Below are 12,549 nucleotides of genomic sequence, written 5' to 3' on the forward strand. Positions count from 1 at the left end.
ACTGAGATGCCGTGACAAGCAGGCGGGCGAGGGGATTTATCACTGGGAAGAGTGAGTGTGTGTGTGTGTGTGTGTGTGCGCGCTTTTCCAGGTCGACATGGCCCTTTTAGAAGACTGCGGCCCCAGGTGAAGTGGGCCACCATTGCATTAATTTTCCCATTTCTCTGTGATGTTTTTTCTCGCAGAGTTTTTGTTTTTTTTTTCCAAGTAAAGATTTCACAGGGAAGCCGCCATAGTATTTTACTGTGGTGGGAAAAAATATTGCAGGAATGCCCCTGTAGTGTTTTACCGCAGTGGGGACAACTACCGTGGGAATGTTCCCTTGCAGTGTTTTACCATGGCCTGTGGTATTTGTTCCTTCCCATGGTAAAATATCACAGTGTAGTAAATGACCCCCTGAGTTTGTACCTGAGGTAGTAGAGGATAAAGTGACTTTTCCAAGGTTACAAGGAGCAAAGTGGGTTTTGAATCCTGGCCCTGCTTGATCTCAGCCTGCTATTCTTCCATTTATGTTACATTATACTCATCTTGAGCAGATGTAGATATTGCATGAGAGCCTTGCTTTTACTACCTTTTCTCCATTTATGCCACAACAATATTATTTTAGTGAATGGAGCCTTATGCAAATAGGCCCCATCTTATTTATTTGTACACTTAAAAATTGTTGTGTTTACTATGTGAAAATCAGGTTATTTAAAATATTAGATTGATTTCATGTATTATACGCAGTATATATCCCTGAACTGACTCATAGCAAAGGAGATGTCCTCATTCAGAAACACTCACTTCCATGTCTGCATTATTCACAGCCTTTGATTTTAGTGGCATTGCAGCCATAAACATTAGAATTTGTTTATTATTAGTACTGAAAATCATAAAATCTCACTCATTAGTTGTGAGGGAAAAACTAGGCTCCCTTTGTGTACTGCCTCTGAGAGAGTATTCCAAAGCTCAGGGCCAGCTACTGCAAAATGTTTTCTTGATATTTAGCTAATGATAAGGTTATTGGGGAAAAAGAACTGAATGTCATTAGCACAAAGCCCTTAGAGGAGACCTAGGTCAGCCAAAAGCCTACAAATGAGGTGGATATAGATGTTGAAAAGAATCCTGTGGGACACTGATAGACACCTGCTGCACATGACCAGATGGATGTGACTTAAATCAACTTATAACCGCTCCAGTAATACCTAGTTCTGAGATACAGTACAACAAAATGTGATGATTCAGAGTGTCTAAGGCTGCAGAGATATTTATTTATTTATTTATTTGTTTATTTTTAATTTTTATATACCGAAGTTCTTGTGAGAATTACAAATCACTCCGGTTTACAAAAAACGATGAACTGCCCAACCGAGAAAGGGGGGCTTTACATGGAACCATAGATTGAGAATCACCAACAGATAACTCATTAGTAAGTGCATAAAATACATCAAAAAAAGGAATTGATGAAACTGGACAAAAATTTGTTGGATCTGAGTGATCCAGGTGTGTTTTTTTTTCTTTTTAAAGTAAGGCGAACTGAGCACTGTTTTAGAAGTAGTAACAGGGTACCTTCAGAGTCACTTTCACTAAGGAGACAAGAGAATCACTGATTTTCTCCCTTACAGCGTTTAACACCACAGTATCACATACATTAAGAGGAACTCATAAATTTTATAATCTGCATAATTTCTGTCTCAGATGTTAGAGAAAACTGGTCCCACCAAGATTCAGAATCAACTGGAGGGAAAGTAGAACTATCTAGGATATCTGGAAATGTATTGCAATGATCCATTATTTCTTATAAAAAAAACTTTGCAAAAACAGGTTGAGGAAAATGTTGGGCCTGCTGAAAGTCCTGTCCCTTATTATAAGTGTGATTAGTAAAGTCAGTATAGTAGAGAACAGTTCACAAGTATTAATCCCTGTTTCCTGAATTGTCTGTGCAAAATATATTTTCTTCTGCAGCTGCTTCTTTATAATTTAATACATCATTGTAATGGGAAAGGTCACTAGGCAAATGCAGTTTATGCCAATAGTGCTCCAGCCAACACAAAGCTGTCTTGGCTGCTCTTAGCTGGGAATGAACCAAGGGGCCTTAGTGCTTCTACGACTAGTGACCTTCCTCGCTGGGGCCTGTTCTTTAATAACCTGACATAATGCAGCATGCCAAGCAGTTAATACCTCATCCATATTGCTTGAGGAGAGAGCTGCTAGATCTGGGGATCACTGAGACATAAGGGGCCCAATATTCAGAGATATCCAGCTTTCTAAGTTAGCCAGATATAACTTTATGGCTAACTTAGAAGGGAAGTTCAGTGGAATGAATATGACCCTGAATATACCTGATAAGTTCTAGTTAGCCAGGTAACATATATCTGGTTAACTTTAGACCTGCTCGATAGCAGATCTAACTTATTAATAGAAGTATAGAAACATGACGGCAGAAAAAGACTGTATGACCCTACTAGGCTGCCCATCTATCCAATTAATTTAGCATTATAATTCCCATCACTTTCTTAGAGATCCTCTGTATTTATCTCATGCTTTCATGAATTGAGATACTGTTTTTATCTCTACCACCTCCACTGGTGGAGCTTCCACCACCCTCTCTATAAATAAATATTTCCTGAGTGTACCCCATTTCAACTTCATTGTATGACCTCCTCATTCTAGAGCCTCCTTTCTGTTAGAGTCTCACCTCCCGTGCATGGAAACCTTTGTGATATTTGAATGTCTTATCATATCTCCCCTATCTTGCCTTTCCTCCAAGGTGTTTATTTTATTTATTTAAACATTTTTCTATGCCATCGTTAAGTTAAATACCATCACGACGGTTTTCAGAAGGGCACGATAAAGAGAAATATGGGTGGTATAGATTACAAATTACTCATGTGCCATCATAGTACGGTAACAATGTAAAATAATAAACTAGGTGTGTAAATTATACCTGATTGTTAGGAACAAATTAGGCAGTTTGATTTTAACATTAATATGCTTATGTAGGTTACTATAAACTTCTAGCTTGGTGCATCCTTATCGCTCAACTATTTTTCTCCTTTTCTTTATCTTTATAAAATGCTTGTTTAAAAAGCCAGGTTTTCAGATTAGTTTTGAATAATTTCAGATTTGTCTGTAGTCTTATTTCGAGTGGCATGGTATTCCAGAGTGAAAACAATAGGAATCGGATGATCACACGAAGCCCTTTATTATGTGCCCGACTCTGGCCGAGTTTCGCTCGTAGAGCTGCCTCAGGGGCAATTCAATTGGCAGGATTTAAAACAATGCCTGCTGGGCTGCTGTCACATGTCACACTGTCACAAAATCACGTACAGAAATATATTAATTCTTCAATTGACAGCAGCCCAGCAGGCATTGTTTTAAATCCTGCCAATTGAATTGCCCCTGAGGCAGCTCTACGAGTGAAACTCGGCCAGAGTCGGGCACATAATAAAGGGCTTCGTGTGATCATCCGATTCCTATTGTTTTCACTCTAATACAGCCAACTGGATCGGTTTCCGATTTGTTTTATGGTATTCCAGAGTACAGGACCAGCCAGTGACAGTGCTCTTTCCCTTAATTTATTTATTTATTTATTTATTTATTTATTTATTTATTTAACAGTTTTATATACCGAAATTCTTGTAATGGTTTACAAATCAGTTCGGTTTACATTGAACAGAAACAGTGCTTCGCGTGAGATGTGCTGATTTGACAGAGGGGACAGTTAGTAGAGCTTTATTTGCAGATCTCAGGTTTCTTTGTGGTACATGCACGCGCAGTGCCGTGTTAAGCCAGTCGGCTTTATCATCGTGGATTAGTTTATGGATTATACAAAGTGCTTTATATTGTATTCTTTGTTCAATTGGAAGCCAGTGGAGTTCAGCAAGTGTTCCTGTAATATGGTCACTCTTTTTTTTGCCTGTCAAAACTCTGGCAGCGGCTCTGGCAGAGTGTACATGTTTAGATCTTTAAGTCTGTTCCCATAGGCATTAGAATGAAGGCCACTGACTTTTTTAATAGCCACCCTCTAGACTGACTTCATCCTGTTTGCATCCTTTTGAAGGTGCAGTCTCCAGAACTGTACATATTATTCCAAGTGAGGTCTCACCAGGGACAATATCACCACCCTTCTTCTCTTGACCATTCCTCTCCCTATTGGTACATATCTCATTAAAGTAACCAGATAAGTAGCCCTGCTCTGATCTGCCCATTGCTTGCTCCCAAGATAACTGGCTATCTACTTAGACGATAAATACTTAGCATGCTAAGTGGCGGCCACTGAAAATAGCTGGATATTCAGTGCCTGCTACTTAGCCAGATAAGTCCCTATTTAACCGGCTATGTAGGACTAAATAACGGCCTTAAGAAGATCAGTGTCCATGTGCCCACACTTCATGTAGTACAGAGCTGAGCCACTGTTACAAGGACATGAAGATGGGCATCTCATTGTTAGATATCAAATAATGATCATTCCATGAAAACTCAATAAATGCTAATTCAACCTCTGCATTCACAAGGAGATTTTGTCTGAGAAAAATTAGATCTAGGGTGTGACCATGATGGTGCATTATTTTCCAAATTAATTAGTCCCAGCCTAAGAAAGACATTGCAGTGAGAAATGGGACAGAGGGTGGTATTTTGTCCACATGCAGATTAAAATCTTCCATCACCATAAGGATGGAAAACTCTACCTTTGAAGCTAATAAAGCTTCAATCATTAATGAGTAGTTGGCAGTTGGTAACCCTGGGGGACATTAAAAAAAAGACATACACCCCATTCTTTGGTGGTAACTTGACATTATTTTGTCATGATTCCTGCCACCTCTGCCAAATTCCAAAATATTGTATATCTATAACAAAGATAGTGTGTGATTTTCCGTCGATAAGCAAGCTGAATTAGCCATGCTTTTTGGGTGACGTCATTTGATGGCGCTCTTGCGTACCTTCTCTCTTCAAAGACAAAGTTTTGATATACTGCGCCTGTGCGGCATTTCCCGTGCACAGCTCATCAGTGGTCTCCTCAGTCTTCGTTTTCCACACTCTCGCACAGATGTTTTCTTCTTCTCTCCATTGTGTTTCCTACCTGAAATTTTCTCTTCTTTTTTGTGCTAGCGCTACCACAAAAGCATTTTTCAGTGCTACCAATATGTCCAAGAAGTCGGGGTTCAAATATTGTCAGTGCGGACACATAATGTCTGTCACTGACCATCATAATTACTTCTCCCTCGACCTAGACCATAACCAGGCATCATGTAGAGACTGCGGCCACATGTCTCCACAGGCGCAGAGGGCTGCAAAGATAGCCCATTTTTGAGACAAAGAAGGAGCTTCATCCCCTTCCGGGAGTTATGCGGCCTCCCTGTGGCACTCAACTCACTCTTCTCTGGGCCCTAAAACTTCAACCCACAATGTCCACAGGAGAGCCTACTCCATGGAACTGCAGGTAAAGTCGAAGACCAAGCATGGTGGAGCATTGGGTGAGAAGGTCGCTCCAGCACCTGCAAAACTCAAACCAAGACCTGCAGGTTATCCCAGACCTGATTCAGGCACCAGTGCGTCATCTGCGCCAATGAAAGCCTCGCCCCCAACAAGACATCTGCTTTGGGTTCTAAACATCTCTATGATGCATCCACACAAACGGCAAGAGAGTTGTCCCACAGGAAAGACCTCACTGCTCCTGCTACCACCCTGGAAGCATTGGCACAGACATCAAAACAGATGCAGACACAGGTTTCAACGCAAGTGACTGTGCGCTCCAAGACACATGACGCATTGATGCAGATGCAGCGTCTTACGATGCATGACGCCTTTGACGCGCAGCCCATATTTATCAGCACGTGTCATCCAAGAGCAACGGCAAAAGAAAATTTGCTTCTCGTGGGGATGACAAGTCCCGGGGGTGCCCAAAGCCCACGTCGCAAGAGTAAGAGATCATAACCTATGTCTATCTCATAATAAGCAGTGTATGGACCTGATCCTGGACACCTTGACACAACCCCCTTGGGCTTCCCCTTCCAAGCTGTTGTCAGTTAGTTCCAGGTCTTCCTCCTCCGTCTGTCCAGATTTATCTACATGATCTCATATTCAATGTTTCATTCTTCAGAAAGAACTTTCTCCAAGAGACAAAAGGGCCCCACTGGACAAGGGTTACTGGGACCAGACACAACCTTCCTTGAATATCTTGTCTGTAACTATATGCCCTTGTGGGAAACATTCTCCAGCTCCCATAGCTCTGGAAAAACAGCAGCCCCCTTTGAATCCACCTCAAAAGATGATCTGGGGCAATGCTCGTATGATTCTCATATCACCAGCGTGGCCGAGGCCACCCTGATTTATTTATTTATTTTAACACTTTTATATACTGACATTCATGATACAGATTGTATCATATCGGTTTACAGGGAACAGAAGTATTATAACATTAACTTTAACCAGAAGGAGCATAAAAAGTTACAATAAAACAGGGGTATGGAACTGGGGAGATGGAAATGCAGAGGGGGACAGTTAACTCATTAACTAATTACAACTATAGAGATGGTGGGTACTTGGTGGGTCTAAATCTGATCGGAGACATGGCTGTTGCTAGCCTTGATTAGGGGAAGGCTTGTTTGAACAACCATGTCTTAAGTTTTTTTCTGAAAGTCAAAAGACAGGGTTCCTGTCTAAGGTCCGGAGGTATGGCGTTCCAGATGGTAGGTCCCGCTGTCGAGAAGGCCCGTTCTCTGGTAGTTGACAGATGGGCAGCTTTGTTAGGAGGGGCATGTAGAGATCCTTTATAGGCCTCCCTGATGGGTCTGGAAGAGGTGTGAAGTTTGAGCGGGATTTGCAAGTCGAGGGGGACCTGGTGGTGAATGGTTTTATGGATGATAGCGAGGGATTTGTGAAGGATTCTAAAGCTTATTGGGAGCCAATGCAGATCTCTGAGGATAGGCGTAATGTGATCTCTCCTATTGGTGTTTGTCAGGATTCTCGCAGCTGCGTTTTGGAGCATCTGAAGGGGTTTAGTGGAGGATGCTGGGAGACCTAGAAGAATAGCATTGCAGTAGTCTATCTTAGAGAACAGAATGGCCTGGAGAACGGATCTGAAGTCGAGGAAGTGCAGTAGAGGCTTGAGTCTCTTCAGGACCTGTAGTTTATAGAAGCAATCCTTGGTTGTGTGGTGGTTGAACTTCTTTAAACTCATCTGGCTGTCTATTATTATTCCCAGATCTCTTGCTTGTGTAATTAGAGTGTTAGTGTGGGACTGCTGATGGGTGTCGCAGTCTTCTGGAGAAATAAGAAGGAGTTCTGTCTTTGCAGAGTTAAGTACCAGGTTAAGGCCAGTGAGGAGGAGGTTTATTGCTTGCAGACAGTTGTCCCAACACTTGAGTGATTTTGTAATGGATTCGGTTATAGGGATCAGAATTTGTACGTTGTCTGCGTATATGTAGTATTTCAGTTTTAAATTTGTAAGCAATTGGCAGAGGGGAAGGAGGTAGATATTGAATAGGGTGGGAGATAGGGAGGAGCCCTGGGGAACTCCAAGTGGAGAATTGATGCGTGGATACTCCTTGTTATTGACTTTGACTTTATAGCTTCTATTGCTGAGAAAGGAGTCGAACCATCTGAGGGCTGTTCCTGTTATCCCTGTCAGATAGTCGATTTAGTAAGATGGAGTGGTTTACAGTGTCGAACTGTGTATCTGGTGCAATATTCCGAGAACTACCCAATATATCTCTGTCAAGACCAAGATCCAGCCCAAGAGGAGGGCTCTCTTCTTCACCCTCTACAATCTTTGCTGAACCTGATGGTCTGGATGTTGCATGCGAGATCTTGCAAGGTTTAGCTCTTTCACCAGGCATTCAACACATTATTATAGCATCATTGAAACGCTCAACCAGGCAAAACTATTACTTCAACTGGAAAAAGGAATGCGAAGTGGTGTCAAGATCATCAGATTAGCTACTTTTCTTCGTTGCCAAAGGAGCTTCTCGATTACCTGCTCCATCTTTCAGAATTGGTCTCGCCACGTATTCAATAAGTGTTCATTTAAGTGCTATAGCTGCTTACCATGAGAGAGACAGGGATTCCTTGGTGGCTTCCCATCCATTCGTATCTTGTTTCATGAGAGGCCTTCTTCACCTTCATCCTCCCATCAGAAGGCTCCAGTGCCCTGGGATTTAAATATGGTTTTGACTGCTGTAATGAGGGACTCCTTTGAATTGCTGCAATCTGTCCTTCTGAAATTCCTCACTTGGAAAGTGTTTTTTCATGTGACTATCACCTTGGCTCGAGTGGGTAAGATCCAAGCCTTGGTATACATCTCACCTTACTTAGTTTTATCTTGACAAGGTAGTACTCAGAACACATCTTAAATTCCTTCTGAAAGTAGTGTCAGCCTTTCACTTCAGTCAAGCCATATCTTCTTTCCTAAACCACATAATAATAAGCAAGAGAGACTACTCCACTCTTTGGACTGAAAAGAGCTTTAACTTACTATAAACAAAGGACACAGCCTCACCGGCATTCATCACATTTGTTCATCTCGTTTAATCTTAACTCAGTGGGCATGGCAGTCTCCAAGAGGACAATCTCCAAGTGGATCACAGATTGCATTAATTTCTGCCTTAAGTCAACACATATACCATTGGCAGGATCCATCAAGGCACATGAAGTGCGAGACACAGTGTCCTCCATTGCGCATCTTCAGAGCATATTTCTAGAGTGGCTACATGGTCATCTATCCATACCTTTACCTCTCACTACTGCCTAGACCAAATGGTGGCTTTGGATAGCGGGTTGGGGCATGCAGTTTTGTCAAGTGTGGTTAGCCAGAAAGACATATCCACTGGGGGAGTAGGGTAACAAAAAAAATAAAAAAAAGAAAGAGAAGATTCACGAGGAACAGTCAAAGAGCAGGAATGGTGACTTGGTAATATGAATTGTTCACTCTTGTCCTTTCATCCTTCCATTCCATTTTTTTCCTTTTTGTAACACAAAGCTTGGGACTCCCAAACAGCATGGCTAATTCATCCTGCTATCTACAGAAATAAAAGTTTATAGTAAGCAAACTTTCTTTTTGATGCGCTGTACGTGGGAAGTGCCATGCAGGCGCAGGGTATCAAAATTTTGTCTTTGAAAAGAGAAGGTTCGCAAGAGCACCATCGGCAAAGGTCGCTCACTGACACCTTTGTCACCCAAGCAAGAGACCTGGGAGTATTAATCGACAACCGTCTGAATTTAAAAACTTTCATCAACCACACAACCAAGGACTGCTTGTATAAACTGCAGGTACTAAAAAGAATTAAACCACTTCTACACTTTCAAGATTACAGAACTGTCCTCCAAGCCATTCTATTCTCCAAGATAGACTACTGCAACTCCATTTTGCTAGGTCTCCCCGCCTCTTTTATAAAACCTCTTCAGATGCTTCAAAACGCTGCGGCCAGAATCCTAACAAACACTTGCAGAAGAGACCACATCACACCCATCCTCAGAAATCTACACTGGCTACCAATAAGTTTCAGAATTCTACACAAGTCTTTCACCATCATCCACAAAACCATCCACAACCAAGCCCCTCTTAACCTTCAATTCCCACCTTCAATTCCCACTCAGGTCTAGAAGAGGTGTGTAGTCTATCAGAGAAGCCTACAGAGGATCCCTGCACGGCCCCCCAACCAAATCCACCCATCATCTAGCCACCAGAGAACGGGCTTTCTCTACAGCAGGACCAAGCATATGGAATGCTATTCCCCCTGAACTCAGACAAGAACCCTGCCTGATGACATTTAGAAAAAGGCTTAAGACTTGGTTATTTAAACAAGCCTTTCCCTAAGCTCACTGATCCGTCATAGCTATCATTACTGAACATTCAGCACACTGTAAATAATTGTTTGCTCATTGAGTTACCTTCTGCTTTGTCTTCTTCTTCCCCCAGATCCATCACCCCTGTTTCAATGTAACTATTACCTCTCTTCGCTATGTTAATGTTTAAGGTTGTTGTACCCCGGTTCCCTGTAAACCGACATGATATGATTGTATCATGAATGCCGATATAAAAAAAAGCACTAAATAAATATCACCCAAACAGCATGGCTAATTCATCCTGCTATCTACGGAAAACACTGTTTAAAGTAAACAAACCTGCTTTTAGGTTGTTTTGTTTTATTTTGCTCACCAATCACATGATTGGATTACTGCAGAAATGTGTTCAGTTTAAAAACACTTTTTTATCTTTGTGGTGTATTATCTGATGTAAAGAGTATTGCATGATTAAAAATGTTGGAGTATCTTTCATTTCTGGTTTTCTTAGTAAATCGTTTGAGGACCTCACTTTCAACATACTTGTTATTCTCTCTCAATATCTGAATAGCCCTCTTACTTTCATGCAGAAAACTTTGGTTTCATCATATTGTGATGAAATGCAGATGAGTTTGATTGAGTTCCATTTGCTATTTTTTTTTCTCTTCATCTTGTATCTATAGAAGAGTCCTTCAGTAGGTAGGGTCCAAAATGTTTATGATGGAAAGTGATTAATCTATTGCAGAAGCTGGTAAAAGACTAGAAATAGAAATGTTTTCATCTTTTGAACTAAAAGGCTGTCCTTTTTCTTTTGCTTTACAGTTACTTGCCATGGTTTGAGGTGTACTATAAACTTTTAAATACTCTGGCTGACTACTTGGTAAAAGAACAGGTAAACTGAATTCTAAAACTCTTTCAGTTATGTGTACTTATGTCATTTTGGGGCCAATGTACTAGAGTGTGTTAACATTGGTGATTATCACATGTACATGTGGTATTTTGTGTTTAACAGTGACCACTGTTAATGAGATGCAAATGAGGCATGCATTACTGAATGTGTATTAGTGCGAATGGTAATGCAACAGCTTAATTACACTTCCACTAGGTGTAGTTAAGATTTGGGTGTTAATGTGTCTTTGTTTCATTTTGCATATTCCTTTTTTATTAGAATTTCAGATTACATTTTGCATGTTTTGTGTACTTTTCCATTGCACTCAAAGGTAATGAGCTATTTTGTATAATTTTGCATCTTGTTACATTAGGGTAAATTTTGTGCTAAAACGATCACAAGCTAATATGCACAGGCTAACACTGTATGCAATAGTGTTAATGCACTTTAGTATCTTGGCTGCAGAATATTATTATAATTTATTAGTATTTACTATATAATAGTACTAGCGAAAAGTACCCAGTGTTTCTCAGGTTGTCTTGTCTCTACCAGTGCAGTTTTCATGACAATTTTCAAAATTCAGTAGAAAGATATTAAACCTTTTTGCAAACGAACAATTTACATCATTTATATAGCTATGTATCAGTATGAGTTCTAGAAGAGTAATATTAATTTTGTTAGAATTTTAAAAAGTCAGTGTGAATTTCATATTTGCTGTCATCTTGCAGTAATTAAAAAATACTGTTGGTATCATATGACAGTGAAGTGACAATTTTTGTATAAACAAATCTAAAGGTAAGTTTATGTAGATTATTGAGTTGCAAGAGAACTGCTACACATATGGGTTAGCCTGACTGCTTTTGAAATGTGATATTTATCAAATACAAGGCCTTTTTTTCTGTAGTGGACAAACATCTTCGATCCTTGTTTTTCTATATTTATGTTAAAGGCTTCTCTGAAAGGGAGAAAATGCTTGTAGCCAATAGTGAAGAACTGACATTTTTATAAATTTGTTCTTGGGTATTTAGAGAATGTAGCAGGATAATGTGCTAATAGAAATATTAGTCTGTATCTTAAAAGCAAGAAAGGTGGGGGGCGCTGGTGAGCACCAAGGAAGATGGCCGCTTAATCTTTTAGCTCCTCTGATCTCCCTACTATTTTTTTTAGCTTTTGTTGCCCCTTTCTGCCACTATTGGCTTTTATGTTTGCCGTGTGCTTCCATATAATGTCTGCTACCAAATCGGGAAAAATTGAAACAGCGTTTGCAGTTCTTTCTGCGACTAAGAACACCAAACATTATCCACCTTCCTCAGAGAAATTGCCAGCTGGGCAAGCCACGCTGCCTCAAGATTCCATACTCCTTGAGCTACAGCAACTTAAGGATATGATCTGCCACAATACCAAAACTACTTGTACAATTAAGTTGGAACTCTTGGATCTTCCCGCTAATGAAGCCACCCTGTTGCTGTGTTTGGACACAGTAGAGCACTAACTTGACTCCTGCAAAGCAACCATTGCTGACCTTCAGCGTGTTTTGCAGCAACTTGCATCTCTGCAGCAGGATTTTGAGGATCTTTCTAACCAGAATTGGCGCAATAATCTTCGCATTCTTGGTGTGCCTGAGAGTCGTGAAGGTTCTGAAATGCTGCCCTTTCTTTGGCAGCTTATCCACATTAGTCTGGATCTCTACTTTGAGCTTCTGCTGGAAATTGAGCAGGCCCATAGGATCCCTTCACAGCCAACGCCTCACGCCTCCCACCTGCGGCCCATTATTTTGAAGCTCCTACGATATCAACATGTCATGATTTATTTATTTATTTGTACGCTTTTATATGCCGAAATTTAGCTAAAGGCCTTCACTCCGGTTTACAGGTGTAACAACTTATTACAGGCGA

General features: G+C 40.7%; 1 protein-coding gene across 3 annotated transcripts in view; it reads left to right on the forward strand.

Annotated features, from left to right (window-relative positions):
* The window catches only part of DENND1B (DENN domain containing 1B), a 505,088-nt gene that overhangs the window by 240,395 nt on the left and 252,144 nt on the right, over positions 1 to 12,549 (forward strand). For all 3 annotated transcript variants that reach the window (XM_029617745.1, XM_029617746.1, XM_029617747.1), the window contains exon 6: positions 10,588 to 10,657. In XM_029617745.1, coding sequence (XP_029473605.1) covers positions 10,588 to 10,657 — 70 coding nt within the window. The remainder of the gene's footprint in view (positions 1 to 10,587; positions 10,658 to 12,549) is intronic.

This window comes from Rhinatrema bivittatum, chromosome 10 (assembly GCF_901001135.1).
Source record: "Rhinatrema bivittatum chromosome 10, aRhiBiv1.1, whole genome shotgun sequence".
NCBI lineage: Eukaryota > Metazoa > Chordata > Amphibia > Gymnophiona > Rhinatrematidae > Rhinatrema > Rhinatrema bivittatum.